This window comes from Solanum verrucosum, unplaced genomic scaffold (assembly GCF_900185275.1).
Source record: "Solanum verrucosum unplaced genomic scaffold, falcon-dt-bn FXZP01000218.1, whole genome shotgun sequence".
Lineage (NCBI taxonomy): Eukaryota > Viridiplantae > Streptophyta > Magnoliopsida > Solanales > Solanaceae > Solanum > Solanum verrucosum.
Genome location: NW_026020464.1, coordinates 491,342 through 504,385, shown reverse-complemented (window position 1 = coordinate 504,385; position 13,044 = coordinate 491,342). Strand labels below are relative to the sequence as shown.

Below are 13,044 nucleotides of genomic sequence, written 5' to 3'. Positions count from 1 at the left end.
GTTTCCACTGAGTTAAGAAAGCCAGGCCAAGGGTTCGCTTGGGGCTAGAAATGGTCTTCGGGTGCCGATCCCGTCCAGGGTGTAGGCTCGGGGCGTGACAGATTGTGAGTGATTTTTAATTTTGTGAAATTCTTTAGCAAACAAAAGTCATTATTAGGAAGGCCAGCTCCTCATGATACCTTGTTAGATGAATTTTAAAACTTTTATGTTGAAATATTTTATAGTTTGGGGATGAAATGTGTAGATTTTTTAATCTTTAAGGATGCATACCTTGTATTTGACATAAATAAAACCAAAATACATAGATAAAAAATTGATTAAACTATATTTGTATTTTATATTTCAAATTATTGAATGCTGGAGTTATACTCTGATCATGGCCAATTCTACACTTTAAAATAAAATGTAAATAGTAGACTCATAGCAATAATAAATTCAACAAAGGTTGGGGTCGATCTCATAAAGAAATGTGCATGTGTCAAGGTAGATATACATAAAGACAATAAATATATGAGTAATGCTAAATGACTAGAAAATTTGGCCACAATTTGGCTAGAAATTTTAAAAAATTATAATATCCTTTTTATTTTAAAATAAATTGATCTTTTTTCTATTTTTTTTAATTAAAAGGTATTAAAGTTAAAAAGATAAAAATGTTCAAAAAGATAAAATAAGTACATAAGTAAAATACCATTCAAACCAAAAGGATTTTTCCTAAATATATTACTTTACAAAACTAGAATTGTGAGCATTGATTCTTGAAGAAGAAAAGAAACTAAAGCTACTGCTAATTCGAAAGGTAAATATGCATAAGACAATAAATAGATAAATAAATATATTTTACAAATTAGAAGCCACAAATACATCAACTTGAAAAACAATCAAACATTTAATTTATTTATTACAAACAGGCATCAGAAGATGGTCTCCACCAAAGACTTAATCATTCTGAAAAGCATCTGCAATTTATTAGACATAAAATTTTTAGTTCGTGAATTAATTAATAAATAAATAATGATCTTATTTTGAGATATTAAAAGTAAATAACTATCCTGTTGACACATTGGGATTTTCATACTCTCAGATTTACAAGTCTTTCCGAGAGCCTAACGTTGGGAATGGTATCCATAAGTAATAGCTTTTTCAATTTAGGCATACTCACATCATCCATGCACGTTATTTCAAACAAGCATAATGATTCTTTAATATGCAGAAATTCAAGTTGCGGAAAGCTATCACCACCAGAGAGATCCATCTTTTCTTCACTATGTACGCAGCAAACCATTTTAAGTATCTTCAATTTGGGCAATTTCTTAAGCACTGCCACTACCTGACTGTCTACGCCAAAGTCGACAAGAGTAAGCTTGACAAGATTTGGAGGGAATGATGCTACAAAGTTAAAGGGCATTCTTCCGTTCAAATGCAACTTAACAATATTTGGATAGGACGACAAGTTTATATCCTCACTCATGTCCCTGGAAAATTCGAGCTTCAGAATCTCCAGCGCCGGTTGCACAGGGCTCGATGCTGCTAATATCTTAATCGTAGAATCAGATACTTCTTCTATACCCAGTTTTCTTAAATTGATCAATCGGTGCAACAATCTTGCTTCAAAACATTTATCATTCATCCACATCAAAGTTTGTAGATTATTAGGAGGCAATGAGTACACGTTTGGAACAGATGGGCTTGTAGAAAAGCAACTGTTAGATGCCTGACTATAATCTTTATAAAGAAGATGTCTTAATTGTGTAAACTTCCAAACACCAGTAGGAAGTTTAATGAAGCTTTTACCAATATCTAGGGTCTCTAGATGTTTGAGCTTCACCATACAATTTGGCAGTTTCCCATAAATATTCCCCTCGAATTGCAGATAGCGTAAGCAACTCATGTTCCCAAACGTGTTTGGGATTCTCCTGGCACTCCGTATATCATTATTAGATATGACTACTACCAACACTTGCAATAATTTGAAATTAAGATGATCCATATGAGAAAATAGGCAACTGTCATTTATGAAACAGAAAAGTGCACGAAGCTTCCTAGGCTTAGGATTTGAACGGAAGAACTCATTCATGGCATTATTATTAGAGTAGAATGTAATCCTTCGCACCTTAGCAACATTGCCGGGATCACCAAATGCATTGTGCTCAGTGTGAAAGAAATTACTTTCCTTAGACAAGTCAACACACAAACTATGTAACAAGTCATGTATGCGACAACTTGAAATTCTTCCATCATATGTCCTTTTGGCAACTTGAATCAAGTTTCTAGAAACCAAATCATTTAGAATATCCTCCGCTAAACTTTCAGCCTCTCGCCCATTGCCACTATTTACAACTATCAGCTTCTCAGCAATCCACATATTTGTCAAATCAAAAGCACGAATTTCATGGTCCTCAGGGAAAAGGCCAAAGTACAAGAAACACGGCCTTAATGCAATGGGCAAATCATTGTAACTCAGAGTCAATACCTTAGCACATCCATCCTGAATTTTATGACCCATACTCTCAAGTACTCTGTTCCATGCACGTTCTATTCTTTCTCTTGCCCTTAACATGCTTGCGGTCACCACAATGGCTAACGGTATACCTCCACATCTCTCAACTATACTTCTACCAATATTTACCAAGTTAGGTGAAGCATTGGCCCAATTATTATTGTTATCAAAAGTAAAGATTTTCTTGGTAAAGAGTTCAAAACTCTTCTCTGAATCTAAGGGTTGCAACTCGTGGAGCGAGGAATCCTCTCCTATGTATCTGCCTACATTATTATTTCGAGAAGTGATAATTATCCTACTGCCAACTTTTGAATCACATTCAGGAAGGACACGTTTCAGATCATCCCAAATTTCAACACCCCAAATGTCATCTAGGAGGATAACATACCTTTTTGTTTTCAAGAGTGATCGTAGGTTGCCCTCCAAGTTTTCTTTCCTTTCCTCTTCTGTCAGTCCAACTTGTTTGGCTATGTCATGTAAGATTTCTCCCGCCCTTGGCTGTTGTGAAACATAGACCAGTCCAGAACACTCAAATTGATGACGGACATGCCTAAAAAGTTTCTTGGCAAGAGTTGTTTTTCCCAAACCGGGCATGCCAACTATTGAAACAACTCCATAAGGCAAATCATGATCAAGTAATTTGGCTTGTAGCTTATTGAAGTCATCATCCAAACCGATGACCTCTGTTTCATCAGCATGAAGGAACAATCTTCTCTTGTCCAATGGAATGCAATCATTGTTGTTATTTGTATCCATGATGTTGTAAGTTGTCCTTACACGGTCAATGTCCGCAACCCTTCTTTTTATCCTCTCAATCTCCATAGCAAACTCATTGGCACAAGGGATGCAGGCTGTCTTAAGGCAACAAATTGCGCCTTTGAACTTATTGGATTGTTGAATTTTTGGAAGGAACTCATCTAAGAGATCCTCCACATCACCTGCCAGTTGTTGAATATCTTTTAATAAGTTTTTGACCTTTGAATCACCTCCAACTTCCTTGGCCTTTGCATCGTCTACATATGATCGAATGTGTCTCATTTCTCTATGGAGCCAATCTATGTCCTCTTTCAACCAATATAAACGCATTCCTTCTTGAAAGAGTACATTTCCAGCTATTGCTATTGATTTATTGATGACTGCTGTGAGAAGAATTTCAGCCATCTCTTTTTTCCTTGAATTTCTGTTTTCTAAATGTGAGGATTAGCAAGGGAAAGTAAGAGAAAAAGATGATCAATTTTTGGTAAAAGGATAAGAAAGATGCACTATTTGCTTTAGGTGTTGGAGTCGACGGCCAAGTCTTGTAATTACTAATAATAATAATAATGTCAAGTAGATGAAAATGAAAGAACAAATGGACAGAAGCAACTACTCTGTTCATATTAAATACAATAATTCATCGTTTCTTAATCATATTAGCTGGTATTTCGTTTTCAAGAATGCAGGGGCGCCGCCCTTACCCATACCCCTTTGTCGGAAAATTACACTGTATATAGAGGTCAAATTTTGATTTAAATAAATATATATACAAGTATTAACATCTCTGGACACAAGTTAAAGGTTTAGTGTAGTGGTTAAGGTATTACGAAAGTTCCTTGAAGTTGTGTGTTTTTGTGCTATTAACCTCAAATTAATTTTTTTTACTACAACCATTGATACCGTTAATAACAATCTTGGATCCACGTTGAAGGTCAGACAATTGAGGCAGTACTACGCGTAAAATTCAATGGCAAAGATGAGTTCACACCGAAGCTTCTGGAATCTCCTTCGTCCGATTATATTTCAGTTCATTAAAACAATTGTTAAATCTTTATTATATATTTCATTTTCAAACAAGAACAAAGAATTTTTAGAGTCGTCAGCAGATTGAAGCAGTATATGATTATCCCACTAGAATATATATATATATATACACTAGTTCTAGGAACGTGCGTTGCAAGTTTATTTCCTAATTGACATTAGAAAAGTTAATTTATATAATCATAGTGGAGCATACATAAATTCATTGTTTAGTTTAAAACTAAGTCCCTTTGTATGTAAATTGAATCGAAAAAAATACTATTGATTTATTCCTCTTGGGTTATAGGGTCAACGATTTTTAAATGATTTTATTAAAAAAAAAATAGTGGGTTATTGGTTCAATTTTATTTTTAATATTGGATTATTGTGTCAACCAATAATAATTCACTAACTTCAGCCGTACATATATATCAAATGTTTATCTCTACCCCTTACTACTTTATATATCTTTTACAAATCACAAGGCACAAGAAAGCAATCAAACATTTTATTTATTTAATTACAAATACAAAGATGCATCAGAAGAAGAGTTAAATCATTCTGAAATGCATCTGCAATTTATTAGACATAAAATATTTAGCTCATGAATTAATTAAATAGAAAATAAGCTTGGGATTTTCATATTCTCAGCTTTGCGAGACGATCGGAGAGACATACTGACCTCTCGCATTTGGTATCTACAAGTAATAGCTTGTTCAGTTTAGGCATATTGACATCATCCGTACATATTATTTCAAGCAACCAGAGTGGATTTTGAATATGCAAAACTTCAAGTTGCGGAAAGCCATCACCAGAGAGATCCATCTCTTCTTTTTTATGTTCGCAGACAACCATTTTAAGTATTCGTAATTTGGGTAATTTCTTAAGCACTGCCACTACATGATCGTCTACCGTCAAGTAGACAAGAGTAAGCTTGACCAGATGTGGAGGGAATGCTTCACAGTTCAAGCGCATTGCTGCGTTCAAATGCATCTTAACAATATTTGGATACGACGACAAGTTTATTTGCTCACTCGATTCATTGCAAAATTTGAGCTTCAGAACCTCCAACGCTGTTGGCACAGGGCTCAATGCTGATAATATCTTAATGGTAGAATCAGATGCTGAACTTATACCCAGTTTTCTTAAATTTATCAATTGGTGCAACAATCTCGCCTCAAAAAATTTATCATCCATCCACATCAAAGTTTGTAGATTATCATGAGCCACATGTTTGGGCTTATAGAAAAGAAATCCTTAAGTTCTTCTCTACAATGAACATGTCTCAATTGTTTAAAATCCCAAACACTACAAGGAAGTTCAATGTCGCCCACTCCAATATCTATGGCCTCTAGACATTTGAGCTTCACAATATTATTTGGCAATTTTCCGCTAATTACCCCCTCCAATCGCAGATAGCATAAAGCAACTCATCTTCCCAAATTTGTTTCCCATAGTGAAACCCCCATAACCATCTTGAGACATGACTACAACCAACACTTGCAATAATTTGAAGTTAAGATGAGCCAATTCAGAAAATATGCAACGGTCTTTTGTGAAACAGAGAAGTCCACGAAGCTTCTTAGGATAAGGATTTGAACGAAAGAACTCATTCATGGCATTATTATCAGAGTAGAATGTAATCCTTCGCACCCTAGAAACATTGCGGAGATTACCAAATGCATTGTGCTCAGTGTGAAAGAAGTTACTTTCCTCAGCCAAGTCCACACACAAACTATGTAACAAGTCATGTATGCGAATATTTCCATTTGGCAACTTGAATCAAGTTTCTAGAAACCAAATCATTAAGGACACCCTCCACCAAATCTTCAGCCTCTCGCATATTACCACTATTTACAACTATCAACTTCTCAGCAATCCACATATTTGTCAAATCAAAAGCATTAGCAATGGGAACTCTCATTGTAACTCAGAGCCAGTACCTCAGGGTAAAGGCCAAAGTACAAGAAACATTGCCTTAGTGCAATGGGAAAATCATTGCAACTCAGAACCAGTACCTTAGCACATCCATCCTGAATTTTATGACCCAAACTCTGAAGCACTCTGCTCCATGCATATTCTGTTCTTTCTTTTGCCCTTAACATGCCTGCTATCACCGCAATGGCTAGTGGTATACCTCTGCATCTCTCAACTATACTTCTACCAATATTTACTAAGTCAGCTGAATTATTACTATAAAAAATAAAGCAATTTCACGGCCAAATCCATGTTACTTGGCTCATAAACAACATCTTGTCCTGTTACTCTAGCTGGTCCAACTGAGGATAATTTTATGTTGTAAATTAGACCATCTTCTAATTTTGAAGACACCATTTTTGGATTATTTTTTTTTCCTAAGTGGGAGTAGAGGAGCTTGTAGACAATTTGGGATGTTCTTGATTATGTAGAGGATGGATTATATAGGATTTTGAGGTGAGATAATAAACTAGCAATGATTTATATATAGCTCATGGTATATGGTATACTAAATAGGTGTATTATGTATATATTGTTAGCTGACAGCGGTGAGAAATGAGCGAGTTAAATTATATTTGAGCTGATTAAAACTAAATAGACTGAGTTAATAAATGATGGCTCAATGAAATGTTTATATAGGCTTTTGAGGTGAGATTATAAACTAGCAATGATTTATGTAGCTCATGGTATACTAAATAGGTGTATATATTGATAGCTGCGGTGTTAAATGAGCGAGTTGAATTATATTTGAGCTGATTAAAACTAAATAGACTGAGTTAATAAATGATGGCCCAATCATATATTATTAGGTTGATATAAGTTGGATCATATAGGCTAAAACCATGGGTCATAATAACTTAATTCGCCCAAATTTTTACTTAAGTTTGAGAGTTTTACTTATAATTTGTATAATTACCTAAAAATTTAATAAAATTTGCCTCGTTTAATGATAATTATCATAAATATTTGAATATTTTATTTTATATATAATATATTTTTTACAAAATATTATTATATAATATTGAGTATAATTGTCATAGAGGAGTAATTTTACAAAAAGTCTACTGCTATAATGAATGACACTGTGGTTATAAGTAAATATAACATGAAAAATTGATTATGAAAAAAATCAGGTGGCTATAATGAAATATCATTATAACGAGTGCATAGCTATATACATACTCACTCTTGTTCTTATTTTATTTTTGTTTCTTTAATTTTATTTTTTTCTGCTGTGTGATATAGAAGTTTTTGTCCTCAGGATTTGGACAGAATTCAAAACTTTCAAAATCTTTCATCATGACAAAAAACTTTAAGGAATGAAGTACTGTGTACTAATTAATTGATTATGTGTTATCGGAAGATCAATATAAATTCGAGTTATGAAAATATTTTTTTATAGAAATATAAAATAAGATTACGTACTATAAAATCTTATAATTCTGTTCTAGTCAGAATTTAGTGCACAAGGCTCTTAATTTATTTTATTTTTTAATTAACTTTTTGCATGATTGAGATGCCACTTTTGCTCATTTTCTAGTCCCTACTAGGAAAAATTAAGAAGGTTTACATGAAATTATCCACTCCTATTATCCTATATTTCAAGATATATATTATTTTTCCATGTGATATACCATACTCATTTTAGAATTCGAATAATCTGGATTTATGCGAGACAATTCCATTTTGAAGTAGAACTCTTCCTATTAATTAAACGTAAATTTACACTTAAAATTTGAACTCGAGATCTCTGTTATAAAACAATTTTAGATTCTAAAACCGCTAACATTAATTTGAACTGCAAGAGTAGTTCTCTAGCTAAAAATATTTTATAAACTTATCTTATATAGAAATTCAATTTTTCCATATATAAAATGGAATAAAAGAGTAGTCGTTATCTAAGTAATTAAAGAGCTAATAAGTCTTATAATTAATGGAGAAAAAAAATATACATAGGTGGCAAGACTTTAAATTAGGTAATTGGAGAAATTCATTGCAAGTTATCTATGGCGTTTTATTGTCCACATTGAGGTAGTTGAGTGATTCATTTTGCAATAAATTACACACTCCGTTTTATTGTCCACATAAACTTTGATTTACATTTTAAAATATATTTTTCATTATATTAATATGAGAAAGATTGATAGTATAATTTTTGAACATCCAAATTTAAAATATTGAATTAATTTAATTCAACCTGACTCCGAAAATTAATCAAATTAACTTTTGCGAAACATGGCAAGTAAATGCATTTTTTTTTGTTTCTCACCCGGTGGCTAGTACCCTCATTGAAGTCTGACTAAATCCAATTTCGCGTCAGGAGTCCCAGATTGAGAGGTGAAGTGCTTTTTAACGAAGACAATTTCGTACAAAAGAGAACTCAAATCCAAAATCTTTGATTAAAAATAGATGGATATTTAGTTATTTACCATTCTACTACAACCTTATCAGATATATGCAAACCCGAGTTGCATGTTATCCATTACCCATATTTAAGCCATCTCCTTCATTGCAAAAGATGAAAGTGTAAATAAATATACGTACCAATTTTAGAGGTGCAATATTAAATATTTTACCAGAATTGCACATAATATAATACTATATATAGTGTACCATATAACTAGACAACTGTAATATGCACTTTTTTTAGGTCATCCCACTACAATATTTACTTCAACCACCCCCAAATAGTTGCCTTTTGTAGAGGTATATAACAATATTAGCGGCCCCAGTGGGAGGCTCGCACAACGGGCTATTAGCTCAGTGGTAGATTGCATCCCTGATAATTGTGTTGTTGTGCTTATAATTTGACTCATATTTGAAGTTAAATTTGATTAGTTAAATTAAATATTTAAAAACTATAAAATAGTACTATATATGATAATCCCCCCTCATATAATTAAAATTTAATAACATAATATGATCCTAAAAACAATACATGTTAAGATATTGATTAAAGTCCATATAATTTGACTCTCAAAAAGCGAGTCATCAGAATATTTCGGAAAGGAAGGAGTAAAATGTAAGGAGAACTTTGGTATAACCAAAATGTCAGTATGTTATACACAGCTATTTCTTGTATAAATTGAGAGACGTTTCTTAAAAAGAAAAAAAAGGCCTATTAATTGTAATTTAATTTGATTAATTGTAATTTAATTTGTTTTACCACATTATCTATGGAATTAAAATTTGGATTAGAATTGTGGGAGTGAGTCAGAACACTTCTCGATTAGGATGGAATTGCATAGGAATCAACCCTTAGCATGTTCCTTTTTGTCTTAATGATGGACCAATCGACACGATATATCCAAAGTGAAGTGCCAGTGTATGTTATTTTCGGATGTTAGATGACATAATATTGATTGACAAGACGTGCGATGAATTTAATGATCATAGATTAAAATTTTTGGAAAGAAGCTCTAGAGTCTAAAAGTTTCAAGTTAAGAATTGAAGGACTAAGTTAATTAGAATACTTAGAATGTAAGTTTAGTAACGTGTTTAAAACTAGAATTGTGAGCATTGATTCTTGAAGAAGAAAAGAAACTAATTAAGCTACTGCTAATTCCAAAGGTAAATATACATAAGACCATAAATAGATGAATAAATATATTTATTTTACAAATTAGAAGCCACAAATACATCAACTTGAAGAAGCAATCAAACATTTAATTTATTTATTACAAATACAAACAGGCATCAAAAGATGCTCTCCAGCAAAGACATAATCATTCTGAAAAGCATCTGCAATTTATTAGACATAAAATATTTAGTTCATGAATTAATTAATAAAAAATGAGCTTATTTTGAGATATTAAAAGTAAATAACTAACCTGTTGACACATTGGGATTTTCATACTCTCAGCTTTGCAAGTCTTTCCGAGAGCCTAACGTTGGAATCAGTTCTTTCTATAAGTAATAACTTTTTCAATTTAGGCATACCGACATCATCCGTGCACGTTACTTCAGACAAGCAGACTGGATCTTTAATATGCAAAACTTCAAGTTGCGGAAAGCTATCACCATCACCAGAGAGATCCATTTTTTCTTCGATATGGTAGCACTGATACATTTTAAGTATCTTTAATTTGGGTAATTTCTTAAGCACTGCCACTACATGACCGTCTACCATCAAGTTCCAAAGAGTAAGCTTGACAAGATTTGGAGGGAATGATTCAGAGACGTTCAAGGGAATTGTTCCGCTCAAATGCAACTTAACAATATTTGGATACGATGACAAGTTTATTTGCTCTCTCAATTCACTGAAAAATGAGCTGAGCTTTAGAACCTCCAGTGTCGTTGGCACAGGGCTCAATGTTGATAATTTCTTAATGGTAGAACCGGATACATCCACTAAACCCAGTTTTCTTAAATTGATCAATCGGTGCAACAATCTCGGTTCAAAAAATCTATCATTCATCCACATCAAAGTTTGTACATTATTAGGAGGCACGTTTGGAAAAAATGGGCTTATAGAAAAGCAACAGTTAGTTGCTTCATTGAAATAGTTAGAACGAAGATGTCTCAATTGTGTAGACTTCCAAACACCAGTAGGAAGATCAATGCTGCTATTACTAACATCTAGGGTCTCTAGATGTTTGAGCTTCACCATACAATTTGGCAGTTTCCCATCAATATCCCCCTTGAATCGCAGATAGCGTAAGCAACTCATGTTCCCAATTTTGATTTGGCTAATGCTGAAATCATAATTTTTTCGAGGCTGGACTACAACCAACACTTGTAATAATTTGAAGTCATGATGAGCCAAATGAGAAAATATGCAAGAGTCTCCTTTTGTGAAACAGAAAAGTGCACGAAGCTTCTCAAGCTTAGGATTTGAACAGAAGAAGTCATTCATGGCATTATTATTAGAGTAGAATGTAATCCTTCGCACCCTAGCAACATTGCCGGGATCACCAAATGCATTGTGCTCGGTGTGAAAGAAGTTACTTTCCTTAGCCAAGTCAACACACAAATTATGTAACAAGTCATGTATGCGACAACTTGAAATTCTTCCATCATATGTCCTTTTGGCAACTTGAATCAAGTTTCTTGAAACCAAATCATTTAGGATATCCTCCGCCAAACTTTCAGCCTCTCGCCTATTACCACTATTTACAACTATCAACTTCTCAGCAATCCACATATTTGTCAGATCAAAACCACGAATTTCATGGTCCTCAGGATAAAGGCCAAAATACAAGAAACATGGTCTTAATGCAATTGGCAAATCATTGTAACTCAGAGCCAATACCTTAGCACATCCATCCTGAATATTATGACCTATACGCTCAAGCACTCTATTCCATGCATGTTCTGTTCTTTCTCTTGCCCTTAACATGCCTGCCGTCACCACAATGGCTAATGGAATACCTCCACATCTCCGAACTATACTTTTACCAATATCTACCAAGACAGGTGAAGCATTAGCCCAATTATTATTATTATCAAAAATAAAGATTTTCTTGGTAAAGAGTTCAAAACTTTTCTCTGAATCTAAGGGTTGCAACTCGTGGAGCGAGAAATCCTCTCCTATGTATCTGCCTACATGATGATATCGAGAAGTGATAATTATCCTACTGCCAATTTTTGAATCACATTCAGGACGAAGGACACGGTTCAGAGCATCCCAGATTTTAGTATCCCAAATGTCATCTAAGAGAATAACATACCTTTTTGTTTCCAAAAGTGATCTTAGATTGTCCTCCAAGTGTTCTTTCCTTCCCTCGTCCGTCAGTCCAACTTGCTTGGCTATGTCAAGTAAGATTTCTCCTGCTCTTGGCTGTTGTGAAACGTAGACCAGTGCAGAACACTCAAATTGATGACGGACATGCCTATAAAGTTTCTTGGCAAGAGTTGTTTTTCCTAGACCAGGCATGCCAACTATTGAAACAACTCCATTACACAAATCTTGAACAAGCAATTTGTCTTGGAGCTTGTTGAAGTCATCATCCAAACCGATGACCTCTGTTTCATCAGCATGAAGGAATTTTCTTCTCTGTTCCATTGGAATGCAATCATTATTGTTGTTACTTGTATCTGTGATGTTGAAAGTTGTCCTTAAACTATCAATGTCAGCAACCCTTCTTCTTATCTTCTCAATCTCCACAGCAAACTCATCGGCAAAAGAAACCGTCTTAAGGCAACAAATTGCGCCTTTGAACTTATTGGATTGTTGGATTTTTGGAAGAAACTCATCTAAGAGATCCTCCACATCACCTGCCAATTCTTGAATATCTTTTAATAAGTTTTTGACCCTTGAATCGCCTCCAACTTCCTTGGCCTTTGCATCGTCTACATATGATCGAATGTGTCTCAGTACTCTCTGGAGCCAATCGATGTCCTCTTTCAAAAAATTCAAGCGGCTCCCTTGTTGAAAGAGTACATTTGCAGCTATTTCTACAGATTTATTGATGACTGCTGTAAGAAGAATTTCAGCCATTTCTTTTTCAGTAGCTACAAAAAACTGATCAGAATGAGTAATTAGAAAGAAGAAGATAATTGGTAAAGGAAAAGAAAGGTCAGCTTAGAATAGTTGGAGTCCACTGCCAAGTCTCCTAATAATGTCAAGTAAATGAAAAACGAAAGAAAAAAGGATCAACACATGCTGTGGATAAGATACTAGTTGAATAGTCGAAGGAAATTGCACCATTCGTTCCAATTTAAGTGTCATTCAATTTAATTCGATATGGAATTTAAGAAACAAACTGTGACTTAATATTTTGTGGCTGATGATTGATAATGTACTTTTCTTTTTCTTTTTTTGAAAAGTCACGTAACTAAGCAAATATCTT

The 13,044-nt window shown here is 33.8% G+C and overlaps 2 protein-coding genes and 1 pseudogene across 2 annotated transcripts; all 3 read right to left on the bottom strand.

The window, feature by feature from the left end:
* Positions 1–1,072: 1,072 nt before the first annotated feature.
* Positions 1,073–3,661, bottom strand: LOC125808896 (toMV resistance protein Tm-2(GCR236)-like). The gene has a single exon (XM_049488566.1). It carries the CDS (start codon positions 3,659–3,661, stop codon positions 1,073–1,075), a length of 2,589 nt encoding a protein of 862 aa, XP_049344523.1.
* A 1,254-nt stretch (positions 3,662–4,915) lies between these two features.
* LOC125808682 (toMV resistance protein Tm-2(2)-like) lies at positions 4,916–6,610 on the bottom strand (annotated as a pseudogene).
* A 3,493-nt stretch (positions 6,611–10,103) lies between these two features.
* On the bottom strand, positions 10,104–12,692 carry LOC125808897 (toMV resistance protein Tm-2(GCR236)-like). The gene has a single exon (XM_049488567.1). It carries the CDS (start codon positions 12,690–12,692, stop codon positions 10,104–10,106), a length of 2,589 nt encoding a protein of 862 aa, XP_049344524.1.
* Positions 12,693–13,044: the final 352 nt, after the last annotated feature.